Genomic DNA, 20,172 nt, shown 5'->3' on the forward strand with positions numbered 1-20,172 from the left:
TATAGTAGCTATAGTTTTCCAGCTTTCTGTTAGCCTTGGTGCTATAGTTGAGTATTAATACATCATTCTAATACAGAGTTAGAGTTTTCTACATCTGACTGTATAATTTTCAGCTTTACCAGCATGTTGTGTGCTTTCATATGTTTTTATGAGGCTGATTAGCCTGTTTTCATTTCAGCTTGAAGAACTCCTTTCAGTATTTCTTGCAAGACAGATCTAGTGATGGTGAGTTCCTTCCGATTTTGTTTGAGAAAACCTTTACTTGTCCATCATATCTAAGGGATAACTGTTGGAGATGTTCTTGGCTGGCCATTTTTATCTTTAAGCTCTTTGAATATGTCATTCCATTCTCCGCTGCCATGTAGAGTTTCTGCAGACAAATCCACTAATAGCCTAATGGTGTTTCCATTTTAGGTTACATTTTTTCCCCCTGTGTCTTTCCGTGTGGCCCTTGATTTCTTTTAGCAATATTTTGTGTTTCTCATTGTACAAATCTTTCACCTCCTTAGTTAATTCCTAAATATTTTATTCTTTTTGATGCTATTGGAATTATTTTTGCAATATCCTTTTCAGATTTTTCATTGTTAGTATAGAAATGCAACCAATTTTTGTATGTTGACTTTATGTCCTGCTACTGTGCTGAAATTACTTATTCTTTTTTCTTTTTAGTACAACCTTGAAAGTTTTCTATATATAAGATCACTTCATTTGCAAACAGATAATTTTACTTCTTTCCAACTTGGATGTCTTTTCCTTTCCTTTCTTAATTGCTCTGTCTAGATCTTTCAATGCTATGTTAAATAGAAGTGGTATAAGGGCCATCCTGTCTTGATTTTCTAGGAAAATCTCTAAATCTCACTGTTGGCACTGTGGGTTGTGTGTGTGGGGTGTGTGTGTGTGTGTGTGTGTGTGTGTGTAGTTTTTGTTGTGTTGTGGTAGTTTCCTTCTAAGTTTTTGAGTATTTTTATCATGAAGAGTCAAATTTTGTCAGATGCTTTTTCTATCTCAACTGAGATCATTTTTCCCCCTTCATCTGTTAATGTGCATACGATTTCCACATATTATATCATCCTCGCATTCCAGGAATAAACTCCACTTAATCATTGTGTGTAATCCTTTTACTATGCTACTGTATTTGTTTGGTAATAACAGATCTTCCTCATCTTAGGACGGGTTTATTTCCCGATAAACCCATAGTAAGTTGAAAATATCATAAGCCGAAAATGCATTTAATACACCTCACCTACCAAACATTGTAGCTTATTCTAGCCTACCTTAAATGTACTCAGGACACTTAAATTAGCCAACAGTTGGGCAAAATCATCTTATAGGAAGCCTATTTTATACTAAAGTGTTAGAAGTCTGTGTAACTAACTGAATACTGTATTGCAAGTGTACATTGTATATTACATATACATTGTAAATGTATTGGTTTTTTACCTTTATGATTGCCTGGCTGACTAGGAGCTGCAGCTCACTACTGCTGCCCATCATCAAAAGAAAGTATGTTACCATGTATTGCTAGCCTGGGAAGATATCAAAATTCAAAGTATGGTTTCTACTGAATGCCTATCAATTTCACACCATCTTAAAGATGAAATATCTTAACTTGAACCATCTTATGTCTGGTACCATCTATATTTTGTTGAGCATTTTTACATCAGTGTTCATTTGCGATAGTGCTCTAGTTTTTTTGTGTCTTTGTCTGCTTTGGTATTAAGGTAATGCTGACCTTACAATGAGTTAGAAAGTATTCCCTCTTCCTTAATTTTTTGGAATAGTTTGAGAAGAATTGGTTTAATTCTTTATGTATTTGATAGAATTCACTTACAAAGCCATTTGGTTCTTTTTTGGGAGGTTTTTGATTACTTATTCATTTTCCTTACTAGTTATAAGTCTATTCTGTTTATTTCTTCATAATTTAGTCTTGGTAGCATTTGGGCGTCTAGAATTTGTTTTTTTTTTTAATTTTTTTTTTAATATTTATTTTTGAGAGAGAGACACACAGTCTGAGTGGGAGAGAGGGACAGAGAGAGGGATACACAGAATCTGAAGCAGGGTCCTGGATCTGAGCTGTCAGCACAGACCCTGAGGCGGGGCTTGAACTCACAGGCTGCAAGATCATGATCTGATCTGAAGTCAGTCACTTTACTCACTGAGCCACTCCAGGTGCCCCTGGGCTTCTAGAATTTGTACATTTCAACCTGGGTATCCAATATTTTGCCATGTATTTGTTCATAGTACTCTCTGATAATCATTACTTTTGTAGAAATTATTAGTAATGTCCCCACTTTCATTTCAGATTTTAGTAATTTTTTTTCTTAGTCCATCTTGCTAAAGGTTTATTAGTTTTGTTCATTTCTTCAAAGGGCCAACCTTTATTTTCATTGATTTTTCTCTGTTGTTTTTTTAATTACCTATTTTATTTATCTCTGCTCTAATCTTTATTATTTCCTTCTTTCTGCAAGCCTTAGGATTAGTTTTTTTCTTCTTGTTCTAGTTCCTTAAGTTATAAAGTTAGGTTGATGAGATCGTTCTTTTTTTTAATGTAAAGCATTTATAGCTGTCAGTTTACTCCCTTAGCACTATTTTATCCATATGCCATAAATTTTGGTATGTCATGTTTTTGTTTTAGTCATTTCTAAATGTTTAGAAACATTTCCCTCATGATTTCTTCTTTTATCTATTGGTTGTTTAATCATTTAGTCTCTAATAGGGTGACTTCTGTTGATTTATTTTCAGATACCGACTGTTATTTTTCATTACTGGAATAAACTCCATTTGTTGATGGCTTATTATTTTGTCCATATATTACTAAATTCTATTTGCTAATCTTTTAAGAAAGATTTTGTATCCATGTTCAGCTGGTATACTGAGCTGTAGTTTTTCTTTTCTTGAGATGTCTTTTGTCTTTTTGTTATTAAAGTAGTGCTGGCCTCATAAAATGATTTAAGAAAACCTCCCTCTTTTTTTTCTGGAAGAGATTGAGTAGAGTTGGCATTATTTCCTATTATGTATTTGATAGAATTTATCAGTAAAACTATCTTGCCTTGGTGGTTTCATTATTTAATTACAAATTCAATTTCATTATTAGGACTATTCAGGTCATCAGTTTTTTTTTAGCAGAAAAAAGCATACATATTTATTCAATATTTTCGATGCTTATATGAAAGTCCTCAGGAGAGAAATGAAGACCTGAAGAAGATGGTAGGCTTAAAAGTTAATGGACCTTTTTACACAGAGAACAATAAATTGTGGGGATGTGACCAGACAAAGGGGTTTGGCTCAGGACAGTAGACTGTGGGACAGTGAACAGGAAGTGTAGGAGGGAAACTGACAGCAGTTCAAGGGTTATTTTAGTAGGTTTGTTTTTGCAGGTCCTTTGCAGGGTTGACTCCCAGTCTCAGGAGATAAGATACTCTCTTTCTGGTACAGGGACGGCAACTTTCTCATGGGAAATTTTATGATCAGCCTGCTTTTAGGTAGAAAGGGGAAAGTCAGAGAGCCCTTCTGCATCTGCATTTTCTCAAGTACCTTCAGCTCAAAATAGTCAATATGCCAGAGCGGCATATTTTGGGATGGCATGTTCTGATCCCCTTTACTACCTTTTTTCTTTCCTTTTTTTTGAAGCTGTGCTAGCAGAACATGGTTCAACCAGTTATGTTTGATTACAAATAAGTAAAACAATGGTCAATTCAGGGTTTCAGCAGAAGAATATTTTAAAAGCCAAGCAAATAAAGAAAGCTAGCCTGCTTAGCTTTGCCAGGTGTTCCCCCCTCCCCCGCCTTTTTTCTTCCAAGAACATTTTTATTTTTATTGATTGATTTCAGGAATAGAGTTGAGTGATTCAACACTTACATATAATACCCGATGCTCATTTCAACAAGTGCCTTCCTTAATGCCCATCACCCATTTTGCCCATCTCCCCACAGATCCCCATTCAGCAACCCTCAGTTCTCTTTATTGAAGTCTTAATGGTTTGCCTCCCTCTCTTTTTATCTTATTTTCCTTCACTTCCCCTATGTCCATTTATTTCTTCTTGAGTGAGTTTTGGTCCTTATATTTTGTAAATAACTGGTCAATGTCATCATATTTGTCAGTTTTATGAGCAGAGTTGCTTGTATTATCCCTTTATTATGATTTTAAAGTGTACGAAGTCTGTATGTTCTGTATGTTTTACCTCTTTCATCCATGCTTTTGCTAATATTTTTCTCCTTTTTTTCTTGGTCAATATATCTAATTAATATTTAATATTATTGATCCTTTCAGTAAATGAACAGTTGGTTTCATTATCTGAAAAAGGTTGTTGTGCTGCTGTTGGATTGTCTTATAAATGTCAGTTAAAGTTCTTGATAGTATTCAAGTCTTCTGTATCCTTGACAATTATCTACCTGTTCTATCAATTATTGATAAAGCAGTGTTGATGTGTCTTCAAGTATAATTGTAGATTTATTTATTTCCCCTTTCAGGTCTGCCATTTTTTGCTTTCTATATTTTGAAGGTCTTTTGTTAGGTACACAAACATTTAGGACTGTTATATCATTTAGACAGAGTCCTTTATTATTATGAAGTATCTCTCTTTAGTGCTGGTAATATTCTTTGTTCTGAAATCAACTTTGATGTTAATATAAACAATTCCAGCTCTCTTTAATTAGTGTTTGCCTGGTGAATCTTTTTTCATTATTTTACTTTTAACGTATCTGTTGTGTGTGTGCAAGGAAATCATTCTTTTGTCAGGTCTTGATTTTTTTTTTTTAATCCAATTTGAAAATTTTGTCCTTAAAATAGTATGCTTAGACTGTTTGCACTCAGTGTGATTATTTTTATGATTATATTGATTGAAATCTGCTTTATTAGCCACTTCCTATTTACTCAATTTCTTTGTTCTCCTGTTTTGTTTTGTTTTGTTTTGTTTTGTTTTGTTTTTTTCTGTATTCTTTTGGGTTAGTTGAACATTTTTTATGATTCCATGTACTCCACATTTGCTTAGTGTTACTTCTTATCTCTTTAGTTGTTGACATAAGATTTACCAAATAAACCTTTATATGATCAGGGTACTTGCAAATAATATATACTTCATATGTAGCAGAAGGACCTCTCCACATATATTCCTGGTTTTTTCCTCCCATATCTTTTGCTATTGTTGTCATTCTAGTATGTAAAATGGTGTACATTACTGTTCTTTTTCTTTTTTTTAATTTTTTTTCAACGTTTTTTATTTATTTTTGGGACAGAGAGAGACAGAGCATGAACGGGGGAGGGGCAGAGAGAGAGAGGGAGACACAGAATCGGAAACAGGCTCCAGGCTCCGAGCCATCAGCCCAGAGCCTGACGCAGGGCTCGAACTCACGGACCGCAAGATCGTGACCTGGCTGAAGTCGGACACTTAACCGACTGCGCCACCCAGGCGCCCCTACTGTTCTTTTTCTTGTAGACCAGATATTGGTTAACATCTTCTGTAAAGGACCAGCAATATTTTTGGTTTTGTGGCCCATATTATCTCTTTACAACCACTCAACTATGCCATTATCGTGTAAAAGTTGCCATATGTAGACAAATGTATACAAGACTTAGGGCAAGATTTGGCTCATGGACAATAGCTTGTTGATGACAATTTTAAGCAATCATTCATCTTATAAAGTAATTAAGGAACCAATATTAATCTTTCAAGTATTGTTTATATCCTTTGTTTTGAATGTCTCCTTTGCTATACAATTGTCAGCAGGAAGAGTTTTGTAGGTTTATGTTTTCTTTTGGAACTTTAAAAATGCTGTTCCATTGTTTTCTATCATGGTTTCTGATGAGAAGTATACTGTAAGTTTTACAAAACTTTTTATATCTTTACGTCCTGTATGTTTCCTTTTTGCACTGATTTTAAAATGTTTTTTCTTTGTTTATGAATTTTAGTAGTTTAAACATGTGTGTATCTGTTGGTTTTGGTATTTATTCTGCTTGATATTCTCTGAGCTTCTTGAATTTGTTGTTTTGTGTCTGTCATCAACTTTGCATAATTAGCAATTATTTTGACATATATACCTTCTACCTCTTCTGAGTTTTCAGTTACATGTGTGTTTTACCTTAGTCATATTATATTTTAATGTAATTTTATGTGACTGGAAATTGACCCTTTCCTCAGCTCTGTTCAGTCCTTTCATGAGTTTGTTGAAGATATTCCTCATCTTTTAACATGTTTTTCATTTCCAGTATTTCTATTTGATTCTTCTTTTTATTGAAGTGTAATTAACATCCAGTGGTGTATTAGTTTCATGTGTACAACATACTGGTTCAACAAATCTTATATATTACTCAGTGCTACTATAACTGTAGTCACCGTCTGTCATCTTACAATGTTATTACTATATTATTGATGATTTTCTCCATACTATACCTTTCATCTCTGTGACTTATTTATTTCTTAACTGTAAATTTGTACTTAATCTCCTTTATCTATTTCACCCATTCCCCCCACATCCCTCCCTTCAGGCAACCACCAGTTCTCTATATTTTGGGGTTTGTTTCTTCTTTGTTCATTTATTTTTTAGGTTCCACACATAAGTGAAATTTTATGGTATTTGTCTGCCTGACTTATTTCACTTAATATAATACCCTCTAGGTCCATCCATGTTGTTGCAAATGGCAATACCTCATTCTTTGTATAGCTGAATAATATTACATTGTGTGTGTATACATATGTATACACTATATATTATTTAGTGATTCATCTGTTGATGGACATTTGGTGTGCCTCCATATTTTGGCTATTGTAAATAATGCTGCAATAAACATAGGGTGCATATGTCTTTTTGAATTAGAGTTTTCATTTTCTGTGGGTAAATACCCAGTAGTAGAATTACTGGATCATTAGGTATTTCTTTTTTTTAAGTTTTTAAGGAACTTCCATACTGTTTTCCACAGTGGCTGCATCAATTTACAGCCCCACCAACAGTGAACAGAATTCTTTTGTTTCCACATCCATGCCAAGACTTGTTACTTCCTGTCTTTGATTCTAGCCGTTCTCACAATAGTAAAGTGATATCTCATGGTTTAAACTTGCAATTCCCTGATGATTAGTGGTGTTGAACATCTTTTCATATTTTGGCCATCTGTGTGTCTTCTTTGGAAAAGATATCTACTCAAGTCTTCTGCCCATTTTTTAACTAAATTATTTTTTCGTCAGGTTTTTTTTGTTGTTGGTTCTGGTATTGAGTTGTAAAAGTTATTTGTAGTTTGAATATTAAACCCTTATATGATGCATGATTTACACATGTCTTCTATCAGTAGGTTGCCTTTTCATTTTGTTCATGGTTTCCTTCACTGTGCAAAAACGTTGTTGTTGTTGTTGTTGTTGTTGTTGTTGTTGTTGTTGTTTTGGTATACTCCTAATAGTTTATTTTTGCTTTTGTTTCCCTTGTCAAAGGAGACCTAACTAGAAAAATTTTGGTAAGGCCCATGTCAAAGAGATTATTACTATTTTCTTTCAGGGATTTTTGGCTATTATAAATAATGCTGCAATAAACATATTGTGGGATACAATTTCAGGTCTCACATGTAGGTTTTTAATCCATTTTGAGTTTCTTTTTTTTTTTTTTTGTATACTGTGAGAAAGTGGTACAGTTTCATTTCTTTGCATGTAGCTCTCTAGCTGTACCAGTGCAGTTTATTGAAGAGATTGTCTTTTACCCATTGTATATCCTAGCCTCCTTTGTTATAGACTAATTGACCATATAAGCATGGGTTTAGTTCTGGGTCCTCGATTCTTGTATGCATCTTATTTTTTGGCTAATACCATGCTGTTTTCATTATTACAGCTTTGTGTAGTATACTTTGAAATCTGGGATTGTGATACCTTCAACTTTGTTCTTTTTTAAGATTGCTTTGGCTCATTGAGGTCTTGTGGTTCTGTATAAGTTTTAGGATTATATATTGTAGTTCTGTGACAAATTCTGTAGGTATTTTGATAAGAGATTGCACTGAGTCTGTAAATTGCTTTAGGACATTTCAACAATATTAATAGGACATTTCAACAACATTAATTCTTCCAAACCATGAGCATGGAACATTTTTCCATTTATTTATGTTCTTTTTAATTTTTTTCATGAATGTTTTAGAGTTTTCAGTGTATAAGTCATTTACCTCCTTGGTTAAGTTTATAGCTATGTTATTATTTTGGGTGTGATTGCAAATGAAATTGTTAATTTGTCTTTCTGCTACTTTGTAATTAATGCAACAGATTTCTGTGTATTAATTTTATATCTTGCAACTTGACTGGATTCATTTATCAGTTCCTAGTAGTTTTTTGGTGTAGTCTTTATGGTTTTCTATATATAGTATCACATCATCTGCAAATAGTGACAGCTTCTTCCTTAACAATTTTGATACCTTTTATTTCTTTTCTGATTACTGCAGCTAGGACTTCAGTACTATATTTAATAAAAGTGGTGAGAGTAGACATCTTGTTTTATTCCTGATAGAGGAAAAACTTTGTTTTGCACATATTGAAACATCCTTGCATCCCTAGAGCAAATTCTACTTGATAGTGGTGAATGATCTTTCTAATATATTGTTGAATTCTATTTGCTAGTATTTTGTTGAGGATTTTGCATCTATGTTCATCAGAGATACTAGCCTCCAGTTTTCTTTTTGTGAGATGTCTTTGTCTTATTTTGGTATCAGGGTAATGCCTGGACTTATAGAATGAATTTTAGAAGTTTTCCTTCTTCTGTTTTTTTGGGAATAGTTTGAGAAGAATAAGTAATAACTGTTTAAATGTTTGATAGTATTCACCTGTAGATCTCATTTGAACATTTGATGGGTTTTTTTTTTCATAACCAGTGCAATTTTATTACTAGTTATTGGCCTGTTCAAATTTTCTATTTTTTCCTGATTCAGTTTTGGCAGATTATATGTTTCTAGAAATTAATCCATTTCTTCTAGGTTATCCCAATTTGTTGATACATAATTTTTCATTCTGTTCTCTACAATGCTTTAATTTGTTTTTTTGGTGTTGGTTGTTCTTTCTCCTTCATTTCTGATTTTATTTTTTTGAGGCCTCTTTTTTTTTCTTGATGAGTCTAGCTAAAAGTTTATAAGTTTTGTTTATCTTTTCAAGGGACCAGTTTGTTTCTTTGATCTTTTTTTTTCCTGTTTTTTTTTTCTTTTTTATTTATTTCTGCTCTAAACTTTATTATTTCTTCTACTAGCTTTGGGCTTCATTTGTTCTTTTTCTAGCTCTTTTAGGTGTGGTTTTGGTTATTCAAGGTTTTGTTTCTTGAGATAGACCTGTATTGCCATAACCTTCTCTCTTAGAACTACTTTTGCTCTGTCCCAAAGATTTGGAATGGTATTTTCATTTGTCTCAATGTGTTTTTTGATTTCCTCTTTGATTTCAAGGTTGACTCCTTCCCTGTTTAGTAGCCTGTTGTTAGACCTCCATACATTTGTGTTCTTTCCAGATTTTTTTTTGTAATTGACTACTAGTTTCATACTATTATTGAGACTTGTTTGTGGCCTAATGTGTGATCTGTCTTGGAGAATGTTGCATGTACATTTGAAAAGAATGGATATTCTTACGTTTTTGGATAGAATATTCTGTATATATCTGTTAATTCACAACTGGTCTAATGTGTCAATTCAGAGCTACTTTTTCATTGTCGATTTCTGTTTGGATTTTCTATCCATTGATGTAAGTGGGGTGTTAAAGACCTCTACCATTGTAATACTGTCAATTTCTCCATTTCTGTCTGTTAATATTTGATTTATATATTTAGGTGCTTTGGTTGTATAGATATCTACAATTGTTATATCTTCTTGTTGGATTGGTCCCTTTATCATTATGTAATGCCCTTAATTGTCTCTGGCCACAGTCTTTGTTTTAAAGTGTTTTTTGTTTTTTGGTTTTGTTGTTCATGTTGTTTTGTTTTTATTTCATATTAGTATTGCTATCCCAGCTCTTTTTGTTTTGTTTTCTGGATGGTATATGTTTTTCCAGCTCTTCTTCACTTTCAGGGTGTTATGTGTCTTTAGGTCTGAAGTGAAGCTCTTGTGGGCAGAATATAGGTGAGTCTTGTTCTAAAGTAATGATATGTATGTACCTATTGCCATTTTGTTAATTTTTTGGTATAGTTTTTCTCTGTCTTCATTTGGTTTGATGGCTTTCTTTAGTGGTAGGCTTGGATTGGATTCTTTGTGTATATGTTTGTGTGGGGGGGCATTATAGGTTTTTGATTTGTGGTTTCCATTGGATCATATATAACATGTATGCAGTTGTGTTAATGGTTGCTTAAGTTTGAATACATTCTAAAGCACTAAATTACTATTCTCCCTTTGTTTTATACATATGGTGTCATACTTTATCTTTTTATTTTGTGTATGTTTTGAATGATTTTTGTAAATATAATTGATGTAAAATCAATTTTTGTGTCTTAACCACTGTATTGGCTTTATAAGTGATTCATCTCCTACCTTTATTATATATGTGCTTTTGCCTGTGAAATTTTTTCTTTATTAACTTTCCTACTTGTTATGGCATCTTCTTTCCATTTGAAGAATTCCCATTATCATGTAAGGCTGGTTTAGTGGTGATGAACTCCTTTAGTTTTTGTTTAGGAAAGAACTTCTTTTTTCTATTCTGAATGGTAACTTTGCTGAGTAGATTATTCTTGGTTGCAAGTTTTTTTGTTTGTTTGTTTGTTTTTTCCCTTTCATTCCTTTGAATAGATCATGCCACTTCCTTTTGGCCTGAACAGTTTCTGCTGAGAAATCACCTGTTGGGGTTATGGAGTTTCCTTTGTATGTAATTGTTTTGTTTTGTTTTGCTTGCTGAATTAAAAATTCTCTATTGTTACTTTTTGCCATTTTACTTATGTGTCTTGGACTCATCTTGTTATGCACTGTGTGTGCTTTCTGAAACTGATGTCTATTTCCCCAGATTAGGGAAATTTTCAGCTTGATTTTTTCAAGTAAATTTTCTCTTCCTTTCTCTCCTTTTTCTGTTATCTCTATAATGTGGATATTATTACGCTTGATGATGAGTTTCCTTAACATAGTCTTACTGCTTTTTATTAATCTTTTTTCTCTTTGCTGTTCAACTTGGTTGCTTCCCATTACCCTGTCTTCCAGATCACTGATCTGTTTTTCTGTGTCTTTTTAATCTGCTGTTAATTATTTTTTATTTCAGCTATTGAGGTGTTTGTTTTTAATTTCTGACTGGTTCTTTTGATTTATACGTGTATTTTTGTAAAACTTCTGAATTCATCCACTCTGTTTGTAAGTCCAGTGACTATCTTTAAATTCTTGTAAATATTTATTTATTTTTGAGAGAGAGAGAGAGAGCGAGCGAGCGAGAGTGCATAAGCAGGGGAGGGGCAGAGAGAGGGAGACATAGAATCCAAAGCAGACTCCAGGATCTGAGCTGTCAGCACAGAGCCCGACATGGGACTTGAACTTATGAACTGTGAGAATCATGACCTGAGATGAGGTCAGACACTTAACTGACTGAGCCACCCAGGTGCCCTTCCAGTGACTATATTTATGACCATTACTTTGAATTTTTTTATCAGGCATTTTTGCTTATCTCAGTTTCATTGAATTCTTTTGCTGTGATTTTTGTCTTTTTCTTTCATTTGGGACATCTTTCTCTGTCATCTCATTTTGCTTGACTCTCTGTGTCCATATATTATGGAGGTCAGCTACATCTCCTGATCTTAAAAATAGTGGTCTTCTATAGAAGAGGTCCTGTGATACCCTGTAGCTCAGTCCCTCCTGGTCACCAGAAACAGGTGCTCCTGTGGTGTTTCTTTTGCAGGCTGTGTGCACCCTACTATTGTGCCTGAACCTCACTTACCTTTGGCCCAATCAGATGCAGTGACTGACTTTGCCTGCTGTGGGCACACTAGGCAGGGTTTGGTCCCAGTGCAGTTGAGAAGTCTGAGGCCTCTGCAGGCTTGTAGGTGGGCAGGGTCAGCAGTCAGGCTGTCTGCTCTTAGCCTGTCTGCCACAGCTATGGGATACCAAACAGCAAAACTTCTTTCTGCTCAGTGAAGAGGCTTTGCTGCTGGAATTGTGGGCATGCTGGTGTGTGAGATTAGTTGGCCTCTCCCCAGGGCAGGAGTCACTTTGTAGTTGTGCGGATCCCTGCTGGGGCTGTTTTCAGGTTATGGTGGGGCAGGAACCACTTTGTTGTTATGCCTGCCAAGGCAGGCGGGTTGGATTGGCAGGTCTGCATGGGAATGTGGGGACATAGCACACAATGCTAGAAAGATAGGTAGAGCATTAGTACTGGCTCCTGCAAATGTCCAGCTATCTAGGATGGGGGAGGGGAAGAGAAATGGCACCCCCTAGTACTTTTGTTTTTGGAGAAGTCTTCTGATCATTCCCACTGCTTTAGCATGTGTTCTGAGATTAGTAAGTGATTCTCCTTCACGTATACCCCAGGCACTTTTCAAACTGCTACTATTGTGCTGTGTCTTTGGTTGAGTCATTTACTATGCTGGCTTTTTAGTATATGTGCTGCCGAAGCGAGAACTATGCTGGCTTTTTAAAGGTGGAACTCAGTTTCCTGTTGCTATCTGACTCTCTTGGAGTTAAGCCCAGTTGACTTGTAACGTAAGTGGAGTTAAATCTTGGTGATATTAAAAGCTTCTAAAGTTCAGCCCCATAGGTGTTCAAGGCCAGATGGGGGCTCATTTCCTAGTGCATATCCCAGTACTTCTGGTGCCTAGCGTGGGGTCTAATCCTCTCCTTTCTCTTTGCTTGTGGTGTAAGTCCTTTTTGTGGTTAATCTCACCTGGGTGGTTGGTTCCCAACCATGTGTCCACCTCTCCTGCCCTTTTTGACGTAGCCTCCTGTCTGATTGACTGTGAAAGGTCTTTCTGCCAGTCTTTAGGTCATTTTCAGAGTTAGTTACTTAGAGTTAGCTATAGTCTCAGAGCTGTGTCCATGGAAGGAGGTGAACCTGGGATCATCCTACTCTGCTTTCTTCCCTGAACTTCTATTTGATTCTTAGAATTTTCATTTCTGGCATATTTCCCAGCTGATTCACATATGGTAGCTGTCTTTCCCATTAGATCTTTTAATGTTTTGATCATAGTAATTTTACATTGCTTATTTAATGATTTCAGTATCTGTTTCATATCTAGTTTGGTTCTGTTGACTTCTTTGCCTCTTGACAGTTATTTTTTTTCTTTTTTGTATGCCTTATACTTTTTGTTGAACATGGGTCATCCTATATAGTGATAATAGTGTTTATGTCTGAAACTGGGCTTGCCTTTGTTTCTGCTAAATCTTTAGTTTGAAGGAGTGTTTAATATGTTTGAAAGAAACAGTAAGTTCTCTATATCGAAGAGAAGCTATCATAAGTTCTGTGGAGTTAAATGTATCCTAATTTACTTGCCATTGTCTTTTTATTATTGTTTTTATAATCACTTTTGGGGGTCTTATTCTTTGTAAGGCATTTTCTATTTTTAAAACACTTTTAGGGAATGAACTGAGCTTATCCCCAATTTACAAGTATGGAAACTTAAGTAAAATTAATTAAAGATAAACACCTATCAAATAAGAGAATGAGAACTTGAATCTCCAGGTCTGTCCGATTTCATATCTTCTTAACTATTACCCTGTTTAGATTCATCGTTTTACTTCATAAAATAAATGGTTGGGTACCATTTATATTGAAGACCCTGTAATAAGTGCTATGGAGGGACACCATGATCAATATGACATGATCTGCATTTAATAAAATGCTAGTGTGCTAAGAATAGACCTCAAAGAATATCCCTTTTCACTATACAGTTGAAATAGTAGAAATACTCAGTAATCTTATTTATAAATGATACTTAGATTATGTGTGTTAGAGAAAATTTTCTGGTTGCTGTGAAGGTTCATTACCATTGTCAGTGGCCCAACTCTCCTTGTGAGGAAGACCGTGATTGGCTTATTTCCCAGACTATTACTTGTGTTCAGAACTCATGAGGGATACAGTCCAAAAGATATGCTGCAAAGATAAATTAGACTGTGGAGCACAGTAAGGGTATAGAATTAGACATGTGGAAATGATAATTTGACAGAATAAAAAAGCTGAAGTAGAGTAACGAGGAACAAAGAACATTCTTCTCAAGCCTTAGAGTAGAACTTGAATGAGGATAGGGAGGAAGAAAACTCAGCAGACAAGAATGAGATGGTCAGGTATTAGGAGGATCAGAAATCTAGGAACGCTGTCCGGTAGAACTTTCTGTAAGAATGAAAATGTTCTTTATCTATGGTATTCAGTACAGTAGAAAATACTAGTCACTTTAAATTTAAAGCTAGAGGACTTCCCAAGCTTGTCAACCTGGTACTTAATCCACTGGTTTTGAGGGTTAGTTTACTTCTGCCAATTATGTTTTGAGCAGACCAAGTTCTTGCTCAGATACTTCTCTTCTTTGTGTTTTTGCCTCAGTTTGGACAGATAATTCGTTATTCTCCAGCTCTTTGGCTTTGAGAAGTTTTTTTTTGTTTTGTTTTGTTTTTTTGTAATCCGTATTTTGTTTAATAATTGTTTGTCATTGGAAATGTTGGTCTATGTAACCTAATCTTTATTGCTAGGAACAGGAATCTTTTGATTTGAATTTCATGGGAGAATGCTGTGCTTAAAATTTTCCTAGGCTTCATGGATAATCTTTTATATATTCTTCATTATTTTGTCTCGTGCTTGTTTTCTTATTTTTTGCAGGATTTTTTCATAGGTCCAGTGTTGAAACTTTTTTAATTGTGACTCTTCATTAGTGGTGTTTTTTTTTTTCTTTTTATAAACTAGGCTAGTAGGCAGCTTAAATGTTTGATCAATTGTTTCCAGACCATTTTTTCACCATCATTTCCCTCTATATAATAGATTCCCTTTGTAACTAGCCATAAGCTTTCCTAAAGCCTATTGTAGGTTCTTTTTCTACCTCTTGTGTTCTTAATGCTATTCTTGTTTTCAGAGTGGATAGAGGACATAGACGACCACTTCTTCTTTTTCTTCTTCTTCTTTTGGAAATGTTAATGAAAGTTCTGTTTTGTTTCCCTAGATGGGGCTGCTCTGTACATGGCATGTCTACTCCAAAGTTTAAATCTTATAATTTAATTCTCTGCCGGTTTCTAACCTTGCAGTTTCTGCATTTCCATATGCTTCTCTTTTGGTACCATTGTATTTCTCTCCATGCCTTAAAGAGTATGTTGATTAATTTAGAAATTAGTAGCATTTTTCTAATGGCCTGTTATAGCTTTATATATTAATGTGGGTTTGAATTACTTGACTTCAAATATTCCATCAAAGTCAGTGATTTTTTTTTTGCAGGCTTATGTTTCTAATACTTATTTTGTAACTTATCATTTCAAAAGTAAGTACTACAGGAAGAAACTGTAATTTTTTTCTTGAATGCTCATAATTTCCCCAAATAAGCATCCATGGTATCCTCTAGTAGTTGAATGGATAAACTGGCACATTCATACAATGAGATAGTATGTGGCAATAAAAAAGAATGATTTATAAATCCACAAAAAGACATGAATGAACCTTAGTTATGTATGTATGACTAAATTTCAAAAGCCAGTCTGAAGAAGTTACTGTATAATTCTACCTATGTAACATCCTGGAAAAGACAGCAATAGAGATACTAAAAAGATCAATTATTGTCCAGGGGATTGAGAGAGGAGGGATGAATAGAGGGATGTCAGAGGATTCTGAGGTCAGTAAAACTATTCTATATGACACTGTAACAGTGGGCAAATATGCTTTTGTCAGAAGCCATAGAACTGTACAACACAAAAGGTAGACTTTGATTAATAATGATGTATCAATATCGGTTTATTATGTGTAACAAACATACCACAGTAATGCAAGGTATTAATAACAGGAACCGTATGTGGGTTGGAGAGGGGGTGTGGAAGAGAATGTATGGAAACTGTACTTTCAGTGCAGTTTTTCTGTAAACCTAAATTCTATAAAGTAAAACTTATTAAATATATTCATACCTGATAGAGTTTAAATATGACTATACAAAGTAATTAAATAGACATAGGTAATATTTAAGTAACAAAATAATAACTTATATGGGAATATGTTTCTTTTTTATTGTTGCCAATTTGGTCTTTGTTCTGCCTTTTAAGAAAAATCTGTGTGGAATACCTCCAATCAGTCCTGTTCCTGTATTTATTTTTCTTTTTGGTTTTTTCTATTAGGTGTACTAGCCCTATCTTGGTACCCACCTGGTACAAATGATGAAAATGGAGAAAATACTGATGATTTGGTACCAACTATTTTGGATAAAGCTCATAAATATAACCTGAAGGTATTTAATTTATTTTTTATTGAGATAAAATTGACATATTAATTTCAGGTGTTCAGCATAATGATTTGATGTGTTTATTTTGTGAAGTGATCATCAAAATAAGTCTAGTTAACATTTATTACCACACAATTAGAAATTATTTTTTCTTGTGATAAGAATTTTTAAGATCTATTCTCTTAGCAGCTTTCAAATACGTAATACAACATTAATTATAGTCACCGTGCTGTACATTATATACCTGGGTCTTTTTTATTTTGTGACTAGAAGTTTGTACCTTTTAACCATCTTCGCCCATTTCACCCCTCCTCACACCCACCTCAGGCCAACCACACATTTGTTCTCTGTATCTGTGAAGTTGTTTTGTTTTGTTATTAAGATTCCACGTTTAAGTGCGATCATAGGGTATTTGTCTTTCTCTGATAGACTTAATTCACATAGCATATTGTCCTTAAGGTCCACCCATGTTGTAGCAGATGGCAAGATTTCCTTCTTTTTGTGGCTGAATAATATTCAACCAACTTTTTGGTGCTGAATATCAGCACCATTTTCCAACAGTATTTGCTTACTTCATGTTCTTTGCCACATTTTGGTAATTCTTGCAATATTTCAAACTTTTGCATTATATTTATTAAGGTAATCTGTGATGAGTGGTTATGACTTACTGGAAGATGAAATGATGGCTAGCACTTTTTAGCAGTAAAGTATTTTTCAATTAAGACACATTGTTTTTTTTAGACATAATGCTGTTGCAGATGTAACAGACTATACTGTATGTAGTGTAAGCATAACTTTTTTATGCACTGGGAAGCCAAAAAATTCATTTGACTCACTTTTTTGCAATATTCACTTTATTGAACTAGTCTGGAACCAAACCTATAATGTTTCTGATATGCTTGTAATGATGCAATAAGCATAAGTATTTTTTCAAACTTGTTTTTGTTTCCTTTGGATAAATACCAGAAAGGAAATTGCTGGGTCATATGGTAGTTTTATGTTTAATTTTTTTAAAGAACTTCCATAGTGTTTTCCATAGCAGCTGAATCAATTTATATTCCCAACAACAGTGCACAAGGGTTCCCTTTTCTCTACATCCTCTACATTACTTGTTATTTACTATCTTTTTGATAATAGCCATTCTAACAGGTATAAGATATACCTCTTTGTGGTTTCATTTGCATTTCCCCGTTAAGTAAGTGATGATGAGCACCTTTTCATGTACCTATTGGCTGTCTGGATATCTTAGAAAAAATGTTAAGAACTTTAATTGGATTGTGTGTTTTTAAAATTTATATTGGATATTAACTCCCTATCAGATATATGATACACAAATATTTTCTCCCAGTTGCTAGGTTGCCTTTCACTTTGCTGTGCAGAACCTGTTTAGTTTGCTATAGTCCCACTTGTTTGTTTTTGCTTTTGTTGCCTTTGCTTTTGGTGTCAAATCCAAAAAAAAAAAAAAAAAAAAATTAACATTGCTAAGCTCTGTGTCAAAGAACTTGCCACCTATGTTATCTTCCAGTTTTGTAGTTTCTAAATTTATAAGATTTTAATCCATTTTTGGTTAATTTTTTGTATGGTGTAAAGCAGTGGTTCAGTTTCAGTTTTTTGCATGTAGCCGTCCAGTTTTTCCAATACCATTTATTGAAGAGACTGGCCTTTCTCCATTGTGTGTTCTTGTCTCCTTTGTTGAAGATTAATTGGCCATATCTGTGTGGGTTTTGGGGGAGGGAGCTTTCTGTTCTGTTTGTTCCATTGATTTATATCTCTGGTTTTGATCTTGCCAGTACCAACCACATTGTTTTGATTACTGTAGCTTTGTAATACAATTTGAAATTAGGGACCTTGATAGTTCGAGGTTTCTTTTTCGTTCTCTGTTTTGGTTCTCTTGTGGTTCCATACAAATTTTAGGACTATTTGTTCCATTTCTGTTGAAAATGCCATTGGAATATTCCTAGGGATGGGATTTAATCTATAAGTTGCTTTGTATAGTATGCATGTTTTAGCAATATTAGTTCTTTCAGTTTATAAACATGGAGTATCTCTCCATTTGTGTCTTCCTCAGTTTCTCTCAATGTCTTCTATTCAGTGTCCAGATCTTTTACCTTCTTGGTTAAATTTATTTTTAGGTATTTTATTATTTTTGATGCAGTTGTAAATGGGATTTTCTTAATTTCTCCTTGTGATAGTTCATTCTGAATTAACTTGTATCATAGAAAAAAATCTAAAAGTTTATTGAGCATATCTTTACATAGCATCAGATTTCACCCATTACTTCTAGTCAACCTTTGAGAAACAGCTGATTCTTATGATACTAAAATACAGTGGAGAGTTTACCCGTTATCTATTGCTACATAACAAATTGCCGTAAAATTCTGCAGTTTAAAGGAACAAACATGTATTATCTCACACATTTTCTAAAAGTTGAGAATCTGGAAGTGGCTGAACCTGGTGGGTCTGGTTCAGGGTCTCCCAAGAGGTTGTAGTCAGTTTCTTTGCTGGTGCTGCAGTTATCTGAAGGCTGTAGGATCCACTTCCGAGCTTCTTATGCAAAGGTTGACAGACCTCAGTTCCTTTCAGCTATTGGAATGGGAGTTTTGGTTCTTCATCACGTAAGCCTTCCCACAGAGTTACCTGAGTCCCCTTAACACATGGCAACTAGTTTCCCCTTAGTGAATGATCTGAGACAGAGTCCAGTGTTTTCTTGACCTAATCTTAGAAGTGACTATCACTTTGACTTCTTCTATGGATTTATCTACTGGTAGACCAACTAAACAAGTACAGCATGAGAAAGATTTATAGACTGATCTCACTAATGAAAACATATGCAAAATTCCTAAAGCAAAAATGCAGATAAGAAGTGTCCATTAGCAAGAAGCTGAAGAATTGTTTCAAGAGTATGAAATCTGAATTCAGATCTCTGCATTCAATCCTGACTCAACCACATAAGAACTATGTAACACTTATGCCTGAGTTCTCTCATCTTTCAAATGGAAAAAGAAAATCTGCAGAGTGGTTGGAAAGATTACATGAAGTAATATATGAAAAGTGCTCAGTGTCTGGCACAGAGTAAGCGCTATATGAATGTTAAGTAAAGTTTACTGGAGATAAAATATGTCATAACAGATACTGAAATCTTGACTACATAAAAACTCATTAGTAATAAATCTTCGAATGCAAGTTTTTTAACTGGATAAATGAGGTCTTCTACTAACCTATGTCAAACATTTAATGGAAAAACAATGGTAAAACATGTTCATTAAGCCAAGATCAATCAAAAATGCCTTCTATCGTCAGTATTATTTAATAGTGACTGAATTCTGAACAAATCATTTTAACTAAAAGTGTTCCAAATAAAATTACCATTCTTTACAAGTGGAAAATACCTATAAAACTCATGAAAATTATCTAAAAACGATTATGTGTAAAGAGTCCAATAAGGTGGCCAAACCCAAAGAATATACAAGTCAAGAGGATTCTTGTATTATAGGGAACATAATGGAAAAAATGTACATTGAAAATAGCATAGCAGTAAATATACAAAGAAATCTTTGGAATTTTATGAAAGGATATAAAAGACTTGAATAAATGGAGAAACATGAATTAATTTTTTTTTTGTTTTTTTAGTATTTATTTCATGGGAGACAGAGAGACAGAGTGCAAGCAGGGAAGGGACAGAGAGAGAGGGAGACACAAATTCTGAAGCAGGCTCCAGGCTCTGAGCTATCAGCACAGAGCCTGACGCAAGGCTTGAACCCACGAAGTGTGGGATCATGTCCCGGGCCGAAGTCAGACCCCTAACCAACTGAGCCACCCAGGCACCCCTGGAGAAACGTGAATTTATTGTGAAGAGTCAAAATTGCCAAGT

At 34.3% G+C, this 20,172-nt stretch overlaps 1 protein-coding gene across 2 annotated transcripts in view; it reads left to right on the forward strand.

Annotated features, from left to right (window-relative positions):
* MANEA (mannosidase endo-alpha) overlaps positions 1-20,172 on the forward strand; it is a 67,565-nt gene that overhangs the window by 21,250 nt on the left and 26,143 nt on the right. For both annotated transcript variants that reach the window (XM_003986390.6, XM_019830967.3), the window contains exon 3: positions 16,198-16,307. In XM_003986390.6, the coding sequence (XP_003986439.2) occupies positions 16,198-16,307 (110 nt within the window). The remainder of the gene's footprint in view (positions 1-16,197; positions 16,308-20,172) is intronic.

Source organism: Felis catus, chromosome B2 (assembly GCF_018350175.1).
Source record: "Felis catus isolate Fca126 chromosome B2, F.catus_Fca126_mat1.0, whole genome shotgun sequence".
Lineage (NCBI taxonomy): Eukaryota > Metazoa > Chordata > Mammalia > Carnivora > Felidae > Felis > Felis catus.